The following is an 18,425-nucleotide window of genomic DNA, read 5'->3' as shown; positions in this document are numbered from 1 at the left end:
GCACTAAGTGCCATGGCCAGTTTTTTCTTAGACACCTCCAGGGACGGTGACTCCACCACCTCCCTGGGCAGTCCATTCACCCTTTGAAGTCTAATCACCCTTTCTCTGAAGAAATTCTTCCTAATGTCCAACCTAAACCTCCCCTCGTGCAGCTTAAGACTATGTCCTTTAGACTGTTAGATCATGCTTTCCTGCACAGATAACCCTTCTTGAATACCTGTGTAACAGGTACCTTAACACAGTTTACAGCTGCCCTCTATGAGTCACGGACACTAAGAACCAAGTGATGTCCCCGGTGGGAGGCAATCCCAGAGCTGCAGGAGGGCTGTGTGTCTGGCCACAGGTAGCAAGATCAGCATCCACCTGTTTGCATCACTGCTGCATGGCTGGATTTTGGGGGACTTGAACCAGGATGGCTGATTGGTCCTTCCACCTGAGGCGACAGATAGGAACACACTTTGGTAGTAGACCCCGATCATATTGCTGCTAAATCATGCTCAAGAATTTGAGACGAGCTGAGCCCTTCCGCAGACAGTCCCGTGTTGTGCTGTTCAGTCCATTTTCTTTCTGCTCTTTTGCATGTACTCTAAAGTCATAAGTGCTTTTAAAGTCATTTAGTGCCAGACTTTCAGAGACTCTCAGACAGGACACACTCTAAACATTGCAGAGTCCAAACAGAATCTCAAACCTCACTCTTCTTTTGAATGGAGGAAGCTGTATTGAGTGCCTACAGACCATCCATACAGTTTGTACCAAATTCAGTCCAGCCCCCCATGAGATGTCTTTTCTGGTTCCAGTCAGATATTGTGCCTCTTTAGAAACCTGGGCTCCAGTTAAGAATGACCATTTGGTTACTTCTTGTATTTTGGAGCTGGTGCAGCATTCTGACAGGGTCTTAGGTACTGGGAATGTCCTGGGGACCGATAGGGCTGCCCTGCTATCCCCCACTAGGTCAAGCCAACCTGCAGTTTTCTCTGCTGGGATATTGCATCCAGGTAGAGGATGGCAGGTGTGCGCAGGAGCTGCTGGCACCCCCTGTGGCTTGTTGTACCATTGGCCTTGCAGAAAAAAGGTGGGTGGGCCCAGGAGGTCCCTTTACCTTTGGGAGCCTTCTGTTCTCAGTGGACCTCCTGGGAGCTGGAGATGCTGACCTGGGGTCTGTTCTCCTTTGTCCCCTACAGCACAGTGCAAATCCACATCTTCATCATGCTGCTGAAGCATCCTCTCCCTGTAATGAAATATTCATGCCCACCTCCAAACAGGCTCCAGCACAGCAAATCTGTGTGTCCCTCTGCAGACAGGCAATCTATGCTGCAGAGCGTGGCCATGGGCTTTGCTGTGAGGTCAAGCAAGATCCAGACAGCTGATCTCTGTCCTTGTGGAAATAAAACAGAGATGAAAAGAAGTAGCAAAACCTCAGGAGGTGCTTTTGAGATTTAACACTTTCCAGGCTGGAAAGCACTGGCAGATAGTCTGCAGCAAGCAGCCTAGGCAGTGCAGGAGAGACGGGTCTAGAGAGCACCCCAGATGCTGGAGTCCTTTCTCAGGTTGAGAAGATTGTTCACGAGCCTGGGAGCCCTGCTTTAAACAGGCTCTGCTGCTGTTGGATGTGCTGGTTTAAGTCAATCTGATGCTGGAATGGCTGTGCTTCTCCTGACGTTATTGAAAGCCACCTTGATTTCACTGTATTCTCTCCCCAGAGTGTAAGTCCTTGGTAGAGTGTCACGAAGGAGTACTCATTCTCCCCTGTGGGTGGAAGAGCATAGATCTTGGGTCTTGCAAGTTACTTCTCTTGGGTTTTTTAAGTTTTTCTTTTATGTTCAGGGAATTTCCGAGCCTCCTCCTCATTTATGGTTAAGATGTCAGACAGTGAAAGTAAGATATTGCATCAATTATAGGGAGACTGCTCCACTCTAGGGGAAGTTTCTGGGCCATGAGTGTGGGGAGATAGGACTCCCTCAGTGACCTGCATGAGCTCTGTTGTGTAGTGGGGACCTCATCTCCTCGGGTCCTTCTGAAGCAGAGTGAAATGCAGCACAGGACAGGTGTTAAGGTGAGAATAGGATTCAGCACTCAGGAACACAGTGAAGGTGGTGTTTGAGCAGCCTGGCTGGGTTGGTGGATGCAACTGGTTCGTTCATCCCTCTGATAATCCGATTTACATTCCCTTTTCTTCCCCTGGATCCTGCAGTTACCATGGGAACTATGTTCATAATTGTTATTCATTGGCTTCTGGAAAAACTCCTTTTTCCCCCTTGTCTCTTTCCCCTTTTCCATCTTAGACACATGGAGCTGTGGCTGCCAGCGCATGGGGAAGCTTGCAAGGCTTCTGATAACTGGGATAAAGGCAGTGGTTAGAGAGAGGAAATGGGGAGAGATGGCAAGACTGTTAGGTACTTGATGAAATAATTCTGCTCATGTGGTCTTTAGCTTGGTCTTTTCTTCATCCCATACCTATGAAAGGGAGTCCTCAACATGGCGAGTCCATGAGTTTGCCTGCGTGCCTCAAGGGTGTGTCTCGCTTTGTCTCTGGTGGCCTGGGTGGCTTTTCCTTGTAGCTGAGCGATTTCCTGCCTGTTTCTGCAGGAAAGCTGGTGTGGTGACTGCTGTGTGGTTGAGAGGCAGGCAGGAGACGCTGCTCCAGGCTCTTGACTGTCACCCTCATGCTGTATTTTGTTTTGTTCAGAAAATTTGTGCTTTGGCCTCACAGATTAAGAGCATGTGCAGAAAGTCGCAAACAATTACAATGAGATATTTTAATGAATTGTCATTTGTGCATGTCTTTACTCCTTAAGTAATTGTACTCTGGTCTTTTCCAGTACAGCATATTTACTTAAATTGGGCAAGAGGTTGCATTTGAAGGAGGAAAGGACAGTGGCAGAGGGGAGGAGCAAGATTTCAGCAAGGGAACCTGTGGAGGACTACAGCTCTGGAATATAATCAAGACAAAACTGCTACGCTTTTCTTGGACATGAATTGGAGTGGGAGGTGTTTGTTACTGCCAATGCAGTTTTCTTCATACCCAGTTCTTCCACACAAGGTTGAGTCGTTAAGCGTTGACAGTGCATCTGTTACAATTGGCTCTAGAAACCAAATGTTCTTGAAAATAAAAGAAGCATGTGCTTGCCCTTCATCTTCCCAGCCATTCAGCTCCCAGTACCGTGGAGAAAAGCCACGTGGAGCAGCCCACGTGCACACAGATGGCCTAAGATTGGCCACGTAAAGGGCTCCTCTGTGTGAAAGGTGCAGCAGGCTGAGGAGCAAGAAGTCCCGCAGTCTTTCTTCTACTGACAGTATAAGGCTTCAAGAAAACGTCTCACAGAAGATCTCCAAGAAGAGCTCTTCCCAATATTTAATTTTCCTCTCCCACTTTGTGTTTTCTTTTTACAACTGCATTTCTGTCCTACCACCCATGGCAGCTACCTTGTGCGTAGAGCACACAGTCAGCCTGCTTCCTCAGAAAGGTCTTGCACCCAGCAGATAGCACTGGGATCGCCACAGATTACAAGCACTAGAAGAGCACTTCCCTGGAAAGACAGGAATATGATCTTCCTCCAAGGCCACAAACTCTGTTAATCAAAGGAAGGAAAAAGAAATAGAAAGGCCAATGCAGCCTCCCCACTTGACTCCCTTTAATTAGTAACCATCTGGTTTTGAGAAAAACTGTCAGCCAGTGTAGAGCATTTGGCAAGCTTCCTCAGCGGCTGCTCTCCTAATGTCAATTCCTCTTGAAAATGCTTTAAGCCCCAAGATGCCAAAAGGAAATGAAAAGCAAAAGAGAGGGCAAAAGAGTGAAAAGGAAGAACAAGGATGCAGTATAGCCCAGCCAACAGAGCAAGACATTACCCAATTTCACTTCTAGATCAGGGAGCAAACTACAAACACTGCTGGCCATCCGATAGCTGGAAACATTCCACGCAGCCAGCCACCTGGAAGGAACTTCAATACTTCAAGCACCATTTCAAACAAGTGATTACAAATCCCTCAACGTTTTCCGGACGTCTTGCTGCTCAACTCAGTGTTCTGTCCAAGCTCCAACTTTAACAGTGACTTTCTATCTTCCGAATTTCCTTGCCTCACTTCAATTTTTTTGTCCCAACTACTGTGCAATGGCACTGTGTAGTTACATGTGCTGCTCCAGCAGGGTGTTCCATCCACTAGGAGAGGCGTGGGCAGTTTTACAAATCAAATTCATCGTGCTTGGCACTTTCTCAAATTTTGCCCTGATTCTGCCTAATGCCATGCTCTGCTCGAATAGAGGGGCGCTGCTGCTCTCCACCAAGAAACTCATGGGTGCAAAGGGAGCGCTCTGCCTAGCTTTGGATGGCATCAGAAGGCACACTAACTGTTGGGCACAAGTCCTCGGGCACAATCTGACAGCACAAGCCCTTTTGGCCTTTGCAGGGAAATAGCCACGCTGGTAGCAAAGCTGGGCAGCAGGAGCTGGGCTGCAGCATTTTTGTGAGTGCTGCCTCCCTCATTAAGATGCAGCACATGGCTCAAGCAGCTTTTAGATTACTCCTTCCTGACTCTAGAACATCATGTATGAGTCAGAGGCTTGCATACTTGCTTCCCCTGATCCCTGTGAGTCCCCAGCACATGGCAAACTACATTTTGAACAGTTCCCTTAAGTTCTGCATGCAGAAAACCTTCTTCTTACTTTTGCAAAGAAGCAGAATTATCCTCTACTCCCTTAAATAGCGTCATACACACACGGCTCACTACACTCTTTCCTCACAGATGCATTCAAATTCTGCAGTACCCTCTCATAAGCAGGTACATCACACTCCCCTACACTCACAGCCCCTCTACTCATTCCCACCCTGCTTCCCAAATAGTGCTTGAGCTTCCCACAAGGCACGTGTAGAAGTCAGCCCCTTTCCCCAGACTGTGTTAATGGGGTTCTGGTACAGCTGAAGGAGCAGAGGATCCCCCTGTTAAATACATTAGTGCCAAGCTATGAAGAGGGAAGATATTTCCAAATGTGTTTCTACAGATCTCTCCTGTGTGGCAGAAAAGTCAAAGACCCAAACCTGTGAGGTCCTCCCACTGTACCTGCCCTGTCAGAGAAGCAGAGCTGTAATTTCATAGGTTTCTGACCAGTGTGAGAAAAGCAAGCATAAATTTCCATATTAGAGCATCTGAAAACACCAGGGACCTGCACCTGATTAGCCATCTCACATGTTTCCAGAGGGACAGAGGAGTAGGTTTCAACTGCCCTGATCTGCATGGAGCTTTGGGATATCCTCATTTGCTGTCCCAGCAGCTGCACTAGATTTGTGCTTGGCTGGAATGCCCACTGCTGATGGGGCAGCAGGAGGCTCAGGAACTCTCTCACATCCATTTCTTCTGTGAGGGAGGTGCCTGGGCAGGCCAGAGAGAAACACACATGGGTGATCAGGCCTGGACCACCTCTTCTTGATGCTGCCAATTTACACTAAGGAACCAAATGCAAAAGGTTGTGGATACTGTTCCTCTTTTCAGTTTCCCAGCTTTGACTGGGCAAAACAAAACTTTTCCTTGACACTGTGTGCTCCATTCAAAGCCATGGGAGCCTTTGTGCAAAACTTCTCTCTTTCATGCCTCTCCTCCAAAGCCTTTCTTCCTTGTTGATTAGCATTATGCAAAATGCCCGATGCCAATGCCAGTGAGACTTCAGGAAGAAATCCTTCTATCTCTCCCCTTCAGCTCTTAATTAACATGTGGACTTTAATTACATTTCCCATTTTCATGACAAAATGTGTCTCCCTCCTCCACTTGCCCCTCCCTGAGATCATTATGAGAACTCTTAATAATAATCACCATCATTGTCTACTCTTAGAGGGAGGCAGGGGGGCACCTGCTCCATCTTCCCAAGTTGCCCTATCCCACCTAGCCCCGGATCACTCAGTCCTTGGAGACCCACATGCTCTGGTCCTGTGCCAATAGGGAGGGGCAGAAGCAGTGCTAACATGTTGGCGTGACATATTGCCAGGGCTGGATGGTGCCTGAAGGCTTTGGCTGCAGTGAAAGACATTACAATTCAAAGGTGGACACAGAAACAAAGTCAGTTTGGGGAGGTATTAGGGATTCTCTTGTTTTCAGAAGTAAGAATAGGCCACCCTCCTGCTGAAGCTATATCCTCCCTGTCTGTACAAAGCACAGCAAATGCTGCTAGGGAGCTTTGCAGTAACTGTCAGCTGGCTCATAGATCTAGGCAGTAAAAAAACCAGGAAAACTTTCTAATAGACCTCCCCACTCTCACTGATTCAGCCACTAGAAAAGCAATCACCTTAGTAAATCACAAAGCATCCATTTTCTGGCAGAAAGTGAAAACTGAGGAGGAATCAGTCCCTATCCATCTTGACGGGAGCAGGCAAGAAGCAGATACAACATACCCAAGCGTGGACCTGGTGCAGTCAGGTTTTCACTAAACTCAGGCGTTTGTCTGAAGGTAACTCAAACCACTACCACTCTCCTCACAAATCTGGGAACCTCATTCAGATGCAATCTGAGTCCTACACTACATCAAACTTGTGTTCACAAACTAAAAATCAGAATCAGCTCTCAGACTGACTATTTTATTTGAATGTACAAAATTCACCAGGCTGCTGGTGGCTTTGTCCACTTACAGAGATCTGGAAAATGATCCAACTATGGAAAATGAGGTTTTCCATAGTTGTTACTTGACCCCTCGGGCTTTCAGTGCTCCTTGATGACCATCTCTATCCCTCCCAGAAACAAACAGTAAGGTAATACAAAACTGAATACCAAGCTATGTGCAATGTTTGCAGACAGACAGAAGACAGAGAGCTACCCACCTCCTCCATTGCCAAGTTCTGAAGAATTGGCAATACCTCACAGAGCAGACACAACGTCAGGCTCTTGGGACAGAGACGGTAAGGGCAGCATCGAGGTGACCACAACACAATAAAAATACACAAATGACTATGAGTATGGCCCAAACACAGTCCACAAGGCAAAGACTGCATGATCCAAATGTACAGCTACATGCATCATGCATAACTTGAACAGAAAGAAGAGCTTTCTGCAGAGCTCTATGCAAGGGCATGGAAGCTCCAAGCATGCCATGAGCACAGACAGTGTGTCCGCTGCTTGCAGAAAACCCTATTCCTCCTCATAAGTGTGGCAGAAGGGAGACAATGTCCCTTTAAATGTGACTAAAGTGTTGTCAATGGATCTGCCATGGTAGAGGAGTTAATCCCCCCCCAGCCCCTCTCAGCCACTGTGATGGGATAATTAGATGCGAGGGCTCAGCACAGATGATGCTCCAGTTGCTTAGCAACTAATGGTTTCCATAGAAACAGCAAAGCACAGCCTTCGGAGCAGCAAGTGAGCAGTGCAGCAGGGCAGGGAAAGATGCCTTAAACTCCTGCACTGATCCTCTCCTCCAGAATCATTCAGAGGCCTAGAGGTATTAGGGGAATGAGAAGGGGGTGCCTTAAAGGTACAATATCCCTGTTTCAAGCAGCAGTGTTAAGAGAATGGTTTTTATCAGACGAAACCTTCGCTGATATGGTCCTCCGAATCTCAGTGACTCTCAACTAGCAGGATGAGCAGGGATGAATCACAGAGAGTGGTCTTACACAGAGGTTTAAGCCTCAGCACGTGGGTCATCCTGTTGTAAGCAGCTGAGTATGATTCCAGCATCAATTCCGCACCTGGGATCTGAGAGGGAAACACATGGAAGCACACAAAAACACACACACACACAAATATATTTGCATTTCCAACACTGTCACATAAGCAGCCTTTTACAGGCATCCAGCCTGGCCCTGAACCAGCAGGCAAAGGAGGTTTCCTCTTGATCTTGCAGCTTCACAATACATACAAAAGCGACTATAAAACATGGAGAGTTTCGCCAGAATAATAGAGATCAGATTAATTAACCTTTACTTGAGACTGTCATCTGGCACATCCTTCAACATGACCAATTCCTATGGCTTTATTATCCTACTGCTCCCTGCACTGAGTCAGCATACCAATGTTTCTGAGAATCACAGCCACGACCTGCAGCACCTGCACTAAATACCATGCATGTGCTGTGCAGTTGCACTGCTGCAAGGCATGATCCTGTCATCTTGTAAGCTGAGCAGAGACAAGCTCTGTTCGTATTTTGCTAAGAGAGCTCTGGGACACTGAGATGGGGTTGTAGATTCAGTATTACATAGTCTGCACCAGGCCAGGGATGGGCTGTATCACTGCCTGCATGCAAATGACAGCCCTGTGTTTTAAAGCTTTGCAAACCCTCAGGTCCTGATGGCACAGAAGGAAGTCAAGAAACTCACATTGCACAATCAAGCCCTGCTTTCCTCTCCTCTCCATCCAGCCTCACACTTGTGACATGATCCCTTTCAGAGAGGGCAAGCAGCCTGTGCCTTGGGCACTGGCAGAGGCACCCAAACTCACTGCTTTTCTCCTCCCTACCTGGCAGGAGTCTGGCAGCATGCGCTCCACTCTGCCATGTGCCCTCTCTTCTTGGTAGAAAGAAATGGAGAACAGGGCAGACCCCTCCATCCCTGGGGCAGTAGCTGTGCCAGAAGGTAGCATGTACTGCTGGTGACAGGCAGCCAGGCTGGACTCTGGAACCCCTGCATGTGTTAGTCAAAGCCACCGAGTCCCAGACGCTGTGGCTCCTTCTCCCTGTCGCTGCAGTGTTACTTCACCCTACCCACAAACCTGGGGGATGCCGGTTACAACACCCAGGAGGGATGGAGCATTCCATTGGCCGACCTGCTCAGATGGCAGATTGAGCCACAAGCCAGGTCTCCTTCCTGGAGTCCTGTCCTGATCCACCCAGCGCTTCAGGAACGTACCAGAGACGAGACACCAAAAAAGTTGTGGGCCATTTCAGACTCTGTCCCCTAAGGCTTTCAAAGCGGGAAATCAAAGGGAAATGCTGTGCTTTGTTCCGCGGGGGAGCGACAGGAAAGGTGAGCAGCAACGAGCCTGGCAGAACCGGTCGCTTCAGTTGTCTGCTAGCTCACCTTTGAAGTGGTTTTAAAAATCAGGGAGGAGGGGCAGATATGAGTTCATCTCTTTTACTGCAACTTCACAGAATTTGAGGACGTGGCAGGTAAGAGGCCACCTTTCCCCCACCAGAAAAATAGTGTATCCATTCAGAGAGAAGAGAATACAGCTAATAAAACAGGCTGTGATGCTCATCAAATAAATCTGTGGTGTTCTCACATCCTGAGGAGGCTATGAACAGCTACAATGACAGCAGCATCTACCTATGGTACCATCAAAGACATGTTGGCATTCGCAGGAATAACTGGGCACCCTGACACAGCCCCAGGTCCTGTGCCAATGGAGCAAGCATCTCTCAGCAGTCACAGCCTTATCTTTGTCTTGTGTTCCCTATCATCGAGCCTGCCTGTACTTTCCCTGCTGCCTCTCTTTAACAGAAAGGATTGTTTCCAACCCCAGCCCATGCAAATCCTGGGAGCTCTGTCTGTATTATACAGCATCAGCTATTTACTGCAGCACAAGGAACTGAAGCAATGCCAACAGAGCAGGAGTGGCCTGGTGTGATAAGGGAGGCATCTACTGTACACCCTGTACTAGGAAGAGGGGGAAAAGGAAGAGGAGGAAAAAGGACCACTTACTTAATTGGAAATTAATATCTGTTCTACTACAGGGGGAAAAAAAATACATAAACCCCACAGTTGCTTGGCATGACCAGTATCCTCAAAGGCCCCCACCAAATCCACTGAGCTTGCTTCCAAACAAATGCCATTGGCTGGGCAAAGCCCAAACAAGAGATGATACCCTTGATACTCTCGTGTTGCCACAGACAAGCAGATGTCACTCTGTACAAATTCAAAGCTTTCAGGGGCTGAGGAATGCCAGAGCCATCAAGCCAGACTCGAGTAACAACTCTGAATTGGAAGCCAAGTTATAGAGCTGCCCTATCTTCCGGGGAGCTTGCACCTAACATTTTTCAAAAACAGGAGCAAATACAGTGTCTCTGGCTTGCTGAGAAGACCCCAAAGAGCACATTCATATGAAGCCATAAGCCTGGCTGAAGGCATATATCTACACCTTACATGCAGGTTCGTCTGTTCCTTGAGAAAGGGTCTCAGCTCGCAGGTGAGAGGTTGAGCAGAGGAACACATTAGCTGCTTGACTGAGAGGAGCCCTTACCACGCAAGTGCTATTCTAAGCCGTGAAATATGGCTTTTACATGCCCAGCTGTAAAAACAGTGGGCAAGGATCCACAGGAGTGGGCTGAGACAGCTACTTTCACCTGCAAGCCCAGGAGAGCATAGAAGAACAGAACGTTAAAGTGATGTGACCACGTCTAAGTGCACACACTAGGATGGTAGCTTTCCTGACAAACTACCGTGCAGGGCAGGTCTGTGTAGTTAATATCACCTGAGTCACTGTAGCAGTTGCAGAATCAATTAGGTTGGAAAAGACCTCTGAGATCATTGAGTCTAACCTAGGACCAAAGACTACCATGTCGACTAGACCATGGCACTAAGTGCCATGTCCAGTCTTTCCTTAAACACCTCCAGGGATGGACTCTACCACCTCCCTGGGCAGCCCATTCCAGTATCTAATCACCCTTTTACTGAACAAATTCTTCCTAAGGTCCAACCTAAACCTCCCCTGGTGCACCTTAAGACTATGTCTTCTTGTCTCATCCCTGACTGCCTGGGAGAAGAGACCGACCCCCACCTGGCTCCAACCTCCCTTCAGGTAGCTGTAGAGAGTGATAAGCTAACCCCTGAGCCTCCTCCAGGCTAAACAATCCCGGCTCCCTCAGCCGCTCCTCGTAGGACACACGCTCCAGACCCTTCACCAGCTTCGTTGCCCTTCTCTGGATATGAGACACGCGTCAGAGAGATATAGACGGCTGTCAGTGCCACACCTGACCGCGCAGGGAATCAGTCAGTCAGTAGGAGCGCTCGGCTCCGCCGGCCGGCAGCGCGGAGCCGCCCGGGATGCTCAGCGCGGAGCCGCCCGGGATGCTCAGCGCCGAGCCGCCCGGGATGCTCAGCGCCGAGCCGCCGGCGATGCTCCGCGCCGAGCCGCCCGGGATGCTCCGCGCCGAGCCGCCCGGGATGCTCAGCGCCGAGCCGCCGGCGATGCTCCGCGCCGAGCCGCCCGGGATGCTCCGCGCCGAGCCGCCCGGGATGCTCCGCGCCGAGCCGCCCGGGATGCTCCGCGCGGAGGGGCCCGGGATGCTCAGCGCCGAGCCGCCCGGGATGCTCCGCGCGGAGGGGCCGGTCCCGCCCCGCGCCTGCGCTCCGCGGCGCGGGCGCCATGGCCGTGCACTACTGCGGGCTGTGCCGCCGCAGCGCCTTCACCGGCCGCCGGCACCTCTACAGCGCGGGGCATCGCCGGCGGCTGCGGGAGACGCTGGCTCGGCTGCAGGAGGCGACGGCGGCGGCGCGGGCGGCTGTGGCCGATGTGGCCGCGGCCGTGCAGCGCTACGACCCAGCGGAGCACGATGGGCGCGTGTGGTGCCCGTGCTGCGGGCGCGGCGTGCGGAGGGACAGGCGGTGCGGCGGGCGGGCACTGCTGCAAGCCGGGCTGCTGCGGCACTTGGCCGGGTGCGTGGGCAGGAACGGAGGGAGGGCAGATGCTGCCCCAGGCCAGGCTGCTGCGGCGCTTGGCCGGGTGCGGGCGGTGCTGAAGGTGCCGTGGTGTCCCGCAGGCCCGAGCACCGCCGGCAGACGGCGCGGTTCTGGCGGGAGAACCGGGCGGAGGCGGCGCTGCGGGAGCGGTGCCTGGTGCCGGCCGAGGAGTACGAGCGCTTCGCGCAGGCTCTAGAGCAGGCGCTGAGCGAGCAGCAGCGGCGGGAGGAGGAACGCATCCTCCAGGTACCTCAGTCACCTGCCCGCGTTGGCGGAGGCCCGGCCTCCGCTGGCCCCGCCTCACCGCTCTCTCCCCATAGATGGCGGCCGACATCCGGGAGACCGAGCGCCGGCAGCGAGAGACGGTGCAGGCTGCGCTCCAGGTCGGTGAGCTGTATCCTGCCCTCGCTGGACCCTGGCGGGGACCGGGCACTGCTCTGCGCATCCCCACCGGGACCTGGGTGCGCTCGGGAGGAGCTAGGGGCGGGTGGGTGGAGGCTGGGCTCAGTACCAGAAATATTGTTCCTTTTTCCTCAATCTGACTCAGCTTCAAACAGAACCAGAGCTTTGTGCAGGACCTTCTGTCTGCAGGCCCCCCGCGGGACCTGAACGGTAAGCGCCGCTTTCCTTAGCAGTGGCTGATGCATCCCTGCTCAAAGCACCCAACACGGGGGGAGTTTGACACTGGCATTACCAGGATCTTGCAAATCTTTTGCAAACTTTTTGTCTGCACTACGGTAAGCACCAGCCTCTTATTTCAGGGACAGCCCTTGTGCTGCAGAACAGCCTGGCCCGAGCAGAATGCAGACAGGACCTGATTTAGCCTGGATGGAATCAAGCCAGGTTCTGACCTTCATTGGCCACCAGGTAGGGGCGACTGGCTAGCGAGTGTGACTTCGATTCAACTGCACGTCACCTACAGCACATATCACAGAGCAGAATAAGGGGTGGTCTCCAACACAAAAAAACCAGCTTTGTGGATTTGGGCAAGCAGCTAGCTCAGTTTCAGTTACCCAGGTTTAACTTTCATTAAGCAAACATTCTTTAGTATGCTGTGAAGAAAAAACAACCAAACATCCTTTTAAAGAAAAGTAGAGAAGAGCCTTCCTCTGCCTTTTTGTAATAGAACTTGATTCTGGAAGGGAATGAAGATAATGTTCTTCTGTTCAGAGATACTCTTAAACATAAGATTCTCATAAGCATTTTATGTTCCTATTAACAGGAAACAGAAGGAAAAGGAAATGTCCACACAGGCAAGTGCACCTGCATCATGACTCACTGGGTTGCTGCCTCATGGCTTGCAAATGTCACAGGGATAACTCAAAGCAGTTTTGAAGCAGTTGCAGCATAACCAGGAAGTGCTCACTCTTTTGGCAATATTTGACATACTAGAGGAGAAGAAAACACTTCAGCATTGTAAAAACTGTTGATGCTGCTGCTGTGGGGAGTGTATGATTTGGGGTGTGATCTGCCATGGCCTTAACTGAGGAAGCCAGCTCCTTTTTCTCAGAACACTCAAGAGTTCATGTCGTCACTTGCTTGGTAGAGCAAGCAGCAGACGGGGGGGAAGAGGGAACACTTTTTCCTGTCACAGTTTAGGATAACGTCAGTGGCTAAGTAAGTATTCCCTGTGACTTCTAGGAGCAAAACCTCCATGGCTATCAGAGGAAGAAGATGGAAGTAAACAACAAATCGGACCTTCCTATGAGGAATTTCTCAAACACAGTGAGCAGCTCACAAACCTTTTAGTTAACCTTACAGTCACTTTACCATGCTAGAGAACCAAAAACAATTTGAAAAACTTTTGCTGAAAAAAGTATTTGGGCTTTTGAGCAACCCGGCCTAGGCAAGGTGTCCCCATCCATAGTGCTGGGCATTGCAGTAACATGATCCTTAAGTTCCCTTCCAACCCAAACCACTCTACAACTGTATTTTTTTCAGAGGAGAAGCAGAAGCTGAAAAAGCTCCCGGTGGAGCGAGTTGGTGCCAACTTTGACCATACCTCTCAGACAAGTGACAGCTGGCTCCCTTCCTTTGGGCGTGTATGGAATCACGGCAGGAGGTGGCAGTCCCGGTGAGCTTCAGGCAAGCACAGATGGATGCCGGGGGGGAGAGTCCATGGCTTCTGTCCATGCAAGCTATTCATGCAGCAGGCTCTGAGGTAGCAGCAAGCATAAGGAGACATCCTGCCATACGAGTTATGCCACACAGTGCTTAATCCAGGCAGAGTATCATTCTTGTCCTAGAGCAGCACACACATGGCTTATGAGGTGAAGCATGCTGCACACATGAAGGCATCTGCCTCATTTTGTGTGGTTCACCTTTCAGACCCACATACTGTCCCACTGGCGCCTTTTAATGTGCCAGAACTCTGTCAGCTAGCTGGAGCTACCACTCACTGAGGTAACAAAAATATTGAGGGAACTTCCTTGCTAAAACACTATGTACAGCACTTCCTTTTTTGAGGAAAGTGTTCCATTATCTCTGTCTAAAGGCTACTGCAGTCTGACTTCTATGCTTTCTTTCAGGCATCAGTTTAGAACGGAATCAGGGGAAAAGAAGAAAAAAAGGTGATCAGATGAGGAACACCAGACACCCAGCGCTGCTGTGGAAAGGCTGACTGTAGGTAGCTGCAGTTTTGTTGCTGACTGCCCTGTAAGGACACAGTGTCATCTCAGCATCACGTCTAAAGCCACACAAAGTCAGGTCCTGCCAGCAAGGACAGGCTCCTGTGGATGCCCTATCTTCACTACCAGAAAGCCCACTCTATACAGCAAGTGATGCCAGTGGCCTATGCTGACGTGGAACATCCCATTAAAGAAAGAATTTTCAGAGAAATAAACTTTTTTTTTTTAAAATGCTTCTGTGTTTGTAAACCAACTGAAACTCATTTCAAATGCAGGGCCCACCCTGCAGGCAACCAATGCCAGGTGCCTGATATTTCCATTCAAATTTGTATTGCTTTCCTTCATTCTAACATGCATCCTTTACATGGGCTAATATCACTGGCTGCTGTAGGTGATGCAGAAGTTTCTTCCCTTTTAGCAATGCATTTGTAACACTAATAAAAGGCAAAAACCAGCTGGTAGAGGACAATAGCCATGACCTCTACTAGAATTCGCTATCAATAATGCATCAGTAATGAAACATACGCATTCTTGAAAATGCAAGAAATATTATAATCAGTAATTTTATTGTGTGCATTACGTATGACGCATTGTTGACGAAGTCACTGGAGAACCTGCAAAGCAAGAAGTCCCCAATCAGAAAACCAGGTCAAAGCAGGCTAGCACAAAGTAAACAGTTTGACAGTTTTGTTCCCGCAGGAACACCTGGCCATGGTGCCCTATGAGAGCAGGGAGGACAAGTGTCCGTTTGCCCTGCAGCAAGGGGAACAAATGATGCTTTCCCCATGCAATGGGCACAGGGACAAAATCAGAAATCGCTCTTTAATTTGGAGAAGCGATGTTTCCAGTTATGTTCCCCCAGGAAGTTGCTCAGGATGCGAGCAAAATATTTTTGGAGTCTCTGGAAGAACAGCCCACCACAGCCATGTGGAAGTTGCTCATTACACATTGTATAGCTGTCCATTAGCTCCTGACAGCACAACTCAGCTCCTCAGCACCCGGTCTCACCTCACTATGCGTCCTCCCCTGCAGCAGGCGCGTCTCCGCCTTTCGTGTTTCGGGTATAGATCACTTGGGCTCGGTGCTTGGACACCAGTTTGATCAACCCTATAAAAAACCAAAATTATGTCAGTGTGCATGTACTGACAGATGCCAGGGATGCTGAGGTCCCTCCTAGAGAGGCAGGGCAACATACAAGAGGAACTACTAGGGTGTAGCAGCTCATGCAAGTCTTTCATTCCCATCTGGCTGCCGTTACATCGCAGCCCATCCCTTCTGGCAACATTTTTCTTAGTACAGCAATGCTCCTATATGTAAGCAGAACTGCAGCTCCATACTTTGGAGCACTTCTGAAATGCAAGCTGAGGCAGTGGCTCCCCAGAAACAATTTACGCATGGAGCACTTCAGATGCTGCAGGAAAGCTGCTGGGCAAACCAAACAGCCAATTCAAGCAGCTTTCTGGGCTTTTTCCAGTTTTAAGTGCTCACCTTTGCTGAGCAGCTCCTGGAGGGCAGCCCGAGCCAGGGAGCCTCGAATCTTCAGCCTTTCTGAGACAACTGCAGGTGTGATCAGTTTGTAGTTGGGCACTTCTTTGCACAGTTTGTCATAGGTGGCCTTGTCAAACAGGACAAGGTTGTTCAACTTGTCTCTCACTTTCCCCTTGGACCACTTCTACTTGAAAAGAGAGAAAAAACAATGCCCCCTAAGCCATCCTGTAAGCAAGAACAAAACAAACTAAAGGATACCCCGAGAACTGCACCATCAAATGTGTCCGTATCACATCCAAAACTAAAGGACTAATGAGATGCACAAAAGCGCCTTTGTAAATGAACGTGCTGCAGATAATACCTGCAGTATCTAAAAATAAAAGGACTAAAGCCTTCTGTTACTCGGGCTTAACGCTATTATGTACACCTTGCTGGCAGATAAAGAGCTGGCTCCTTTAACAAGACGCCCGCCCCGCCTTCACAAGGCTCCCGGGGCCCGGCCACGCTGCCCACGCGCCAGGCCCGGGGATCCCCGAACCCCCCGAGCCCTCAGCCCGCCGACTCCCACCTTCTTCTTGGCTTTGCCGCCGGATTTGTTGACCGGGTCCTTGTCCTTCTTGGCGGACTTGCCCGCGTCCTTCTTCTTCTTGTCGTCTTTGGGCGGCTGCGAGAGGGTGAGAAGGATGGGGGGTGAAGGGCGAGGCGCGGGGCCGCCCCCTCGAGATGCCCGCAGGGGTTCCCGCCCCGCTCCGGGAACCGCCAGTGTCTCCCGGGGGCCCCGGCCCGGCTCGCCAGCCGCCCCCCGGCCCGGCCCCACTCACCATGATGCGGCCTCGGCTGCTCCGCAAGATGTCGGCGAGAAAGGAAGAGCCCGGCGTGGGGCGGGGGCGGGCCCCGGGCGGGCCGGACGTCACTGCCGGGGCGGGCGCGGCGGCGCTGCCGGGGCGGAAGGGCGGTGCTGCTGCCGGGGCGCTGCGCCATGGCGATCTTCAGCGTCTACGTGGTTAACAAGGCGGGCGGCCTCATCTACCAGCTGGACCACTACGCGCCCCGCGCCGACACCGAGAAGACGTTCAGCTTTCCGCTCGATCTCGTCCTACGCCCGCACGACGAGCGCGTCGTCGTCGCCTTCGGGCAGCGGGACGGCATCCGCGGTGCGGCGGGTGGGAAGGGCCGGGCGGGCCGGGCTTATTGAGTGAGCGACTGACGCCGCTGTCCCCGCAGTGGGTCACGCCGTGCTCGCCATCAACGGCGCCGAGGTCAACGGTCGCTTCACGGCGGACGGGAAGGACGTGCTGGAGTTCCTGGGTAACCCCGCCAATTACCCGGTGTCCATCCGCTTCGGCCGCCACCGGCTCTCCTCCAACGAGAAGCTTATGCTGGCCTCCATGTTCCACTCGTGAGTCAGGGTGGGCCGTGACGGGATGGGGGTGGCACGGGCGGTGAGGAGTGCTGAGGGGCCTGTCCCCACAGGCTGTTTGCCATCGGGTCACAGCTGTCACCTGAAGTTGGGAGCTCCGGGATCGAGATGCTGGAGACCGACACCTTCAAGTTGCACTGCTTCCAGACACTGACAGGTACCATCGGGCCCTGGGCACCCGGCACCCCTCGGCTTTGCCAGGGCTGTCTCTGTGCTTGGCCTTCCTTATGCTCCTGGCATTATGGCTCCAGGGATCAAATTCATGGTTCTGGCTGACCCAAGGCAGACAGGGATAGATGCTCTTCTCCGCAAAATCTATGAGATTTACTCAGACTTCGCTCTGAAGAATCCTTTCTACTCCCTGGAGATGCCAATAAGGTAAGGAGAAGCCCACTTCTAGTAACCTGGCTGCAACCCCTCATTGCTTTCTACCTACGCAGTAGTAAATGCTGACAGTCCTTAAGTAGCAAAACTGGCTGAGGGAAGGGGAAGCAAGCCACAGCACACTGCTGCAGAGAGAGGATGCAGACCAGTGCTGGCTCTGCTGGGGAATTGGGAGCTGCACTTCCTTGGCACAAACCCTGCTGTCCTACCATCTGTTCAGATCCATACAAGAAGCTTTAATCTTAATTAAGGACCAAGTCAGACCTCGACAGCAGTCACGTTGCTGTGTCATAACTTCCTGAATCTCTCCTTGAAGGATGCAGAGCCAAAGGATGTGGAGATCCTTTGTTAGCTTTGTTAACTCGCTTCTGTAGGTAAAAGTCATCCCTTTTGCTTTTCTGATTGTTTCAGGTGTGAGTTGTTTGATCAGAACTTGAAGCTTGCTCTGGAGGTGGCAGAGAAAGCTGGACCCTTCGGACCTGGATCATAGAGAAAGCCTTGCCTGTTGCACAGATTCATTCGTCTGAAGAGCAGGGCCTCTCTCTTCCCTGGCTGGCCTCTCACAAAGCTCCCCTCTCCACAGCAGAGACTGCACATCCCCAAAACGTGCTTCAGTATCTCCCAAAATACCGGTTTATCCCCTTTGTTGGGAAACTTACCTTAAACAGATTCCTTAGCACTGTTTACATCGGGCCACAGGGCCTTCCTTATTCCTGTTGCAGCTCCGCTGCACTTGGGTGAAGGAGAAGGTGCAGGTCTGTGGCCTTACCACAGTCAGTGCTTTTCTTTCCTGTCATAAATGTACATATGTATTTTTCCTGTATAGCTCTAACTTACGGTCTTGCAGAGGGTTTCTGTATAGAAGTAATAAGTGTTTATTAATGAGGCAAATGGCTGCTTGCTTTCTGTTGACGGACATTT

The 18,425-nt window shown here is 51.0% G+C and overlaps 3 protein-coding genes across 5 annotated transcripts; 2 read left to right on the top strand and 1 right to left on the bottom strand.

The window, feature by feature from the left end:
• Positions 1 to 11,241: 11,241 nt before the first annotated feature.
• Positions 11,242 to 14,443, top strand: CCDC84 (coiled-coil domain containing 84). 3 transcript variants are annotated; one of them, XR_004244438.1, is made up of 9 exons: positions 11,242 to 11,561; positions 11,666 to 11,831; positions 11,906 to 11,968; positions 12,133 to 12,197; positions 12,347 to 12,452; positions 12,808 to 12,838; positions 13,227 to 13,310; positions 13,527 to 13,988; positions 14,114 to 14,143. XR_004244438.1 is itself a non-coding variant. In XM_032133718.1 (9 exons), the coding sequence occupies exons 1-8, from the start codon at positions 11,272 to 11,274 to the stop codon at positions 13,661 to 13,663; spliced, it is 942 nt and encodes a 313-aa protein (XP_031989609.1). In that variant the 5' UTR covers positions 11,242 to 11,271; the 3' UTR covers positions 13,664 to 13,670; positions 14,114 to 14,146. The 3 variants fall into 3 exon arrangements, 2 of the variants coding, with proteins under 2 accessions (XP_031989609.1, XP_031989608.1); XM_032133718.1 differs by having other exon boundaries at positions 13,527 to 13,670; positions 14,114 to 14,146; XM_032133717.1 differs by having other exon boundaries at positions 11,243 to 11,561; positions 13,527 to 13,659; positions 14,114 to 14,443.
• A 300-nt stretch (positions 14,444 to 14,743) lies between these two features.
• On the bottom strand, positions 14,744 to 16,628 carry RPS25 (ribosomal protein S25). The gene is made up of 5 exons (XM_032133720.1): positions 16,522 to 16,628; positions 16,269 to 16,364; positions 15,701 to 15,884; positions 15,221 to 15,319; positions 14,744 to 14,826 (listed from the first exon to the last, which is right to left on the bottom strand). Exons 1-4 carry the CDS (start codon positions 16,522 to 16,524, stop codon positions 15,225 to 15,227), a joined length of 378 nt encoding a protein of 125 aa, XP_031989611.1. The 5' UTR covers positions 16,525 to 16,628; the 3' UTR covers positions 14,744 to 14,826; positions 15,221 to 15,224.
• A 9-nt stretch (positions 16,629 to 16,637) lies between these two features.
• Positions 16,638 to 18,395, top strand: TRAPPC4 (trafficking protein particle complex 4). The gene is made up of 5 exons (XM_032133719.1): positions 16,638 to 16,854; positions 16,925 to 17,099; positions 17,174 to 17,277; positions 17,372 to 17,498; positions 17,916 to 18,395. Exons 1-5 carry the CDS (start codon positions 16,680 to 16,682, stop codon positions 17,992 to 17,994), a joined length of 660 nt encoding a protein of 219 aa, XP_031989610.1. The 5' UTR covers positions 16,638 to 16,679; the 3' UTR covers positions 17,995 to 18,395.
• Positions 18,396 to 18,425: the final 30 nt, after the last annotated feature.

This window comes from Corvus moneduloides, chromosome 25 (assembly GCF_009650955.1).
Source record: "Corvus moneduloides isolate bCorMon1 chromosome 25, bCorMon1.pri, whole genome shotgun sequence".
In the NCBI taxonomy this organism is placed as follows: domain Eukaryota; kingdom Metazoa; phylum Chordata; class Aves; order Passeriformes; family Corvidae; genus Corvus; species Corvus moneduloides.
The sequence above is the reverse complement of the archived record's forward strand: the minus strand, read 5'-3'. Positions and strand labels throughout refer to the sequence as shown.

Bases quoted from the DNA above. Each gene is read 5' to 3' on its own strand.
- CCDC84 (XM_032133717.1), top strand. From the start codon at position 11,272: ATGGCCGTGCACTACTGCGGGCTGTGCCGCCGCAGCGCCTTCACCGGC. The intron at 11,562-11,665 runs GTGCGTGGGCAG...GGTGTCCCGCAG, and splicing joins CTGCTGCGGCACTTGGCCGG to GCCCGAGCACCGCCGGCAGA. The intron at 11,969-12,132 runs GTCGGTGAGCTG...AATCTGACTCAG, and splicing joins CGGTGCAGGCTGCGCTCCAG to CTTCAAACAGAACCAGAGCT.
- TRAPPC4 (XM_032133719.1), top strand. From the start codon at position 16,680: ATGGCGATCTTCAGCGTCTACGTGGTTAACAAGGCGGGCGGCCTCATC. The intron at 17,100-17,173 runs GTGAGTCAGGGT...CTGTCCCCACAG, and splicing joins CTGGCCTCCATGTTCCACTC to GCTGTTTGCCATCGGGTCAC. The intron at 17,278-17,371 runs GTACCATCGGGC...TTATGGCTCCAG, and splicing joins CTGCTTCCAGACACTGACAG to GGATCAAATTCATGGTTCTG.
- RPS25 (XM_032133720.1), bottom strand. The intron at 15,885-16,268 runs GTGGGAGTCGGC...CTTTTCAAGTAG, and splicing joins GCGGCAAAGCCAAGAAGAAG to AAGTGGTCCAAGGGGAAAGT. The intron at 15,320-15,700 runs GTGAGCACTTAA...GGTTTTTTATAG, and splicing joins CCAGGAGCTGCTCAGCAAAG to GGTTGATCAAACTGGTGTCC.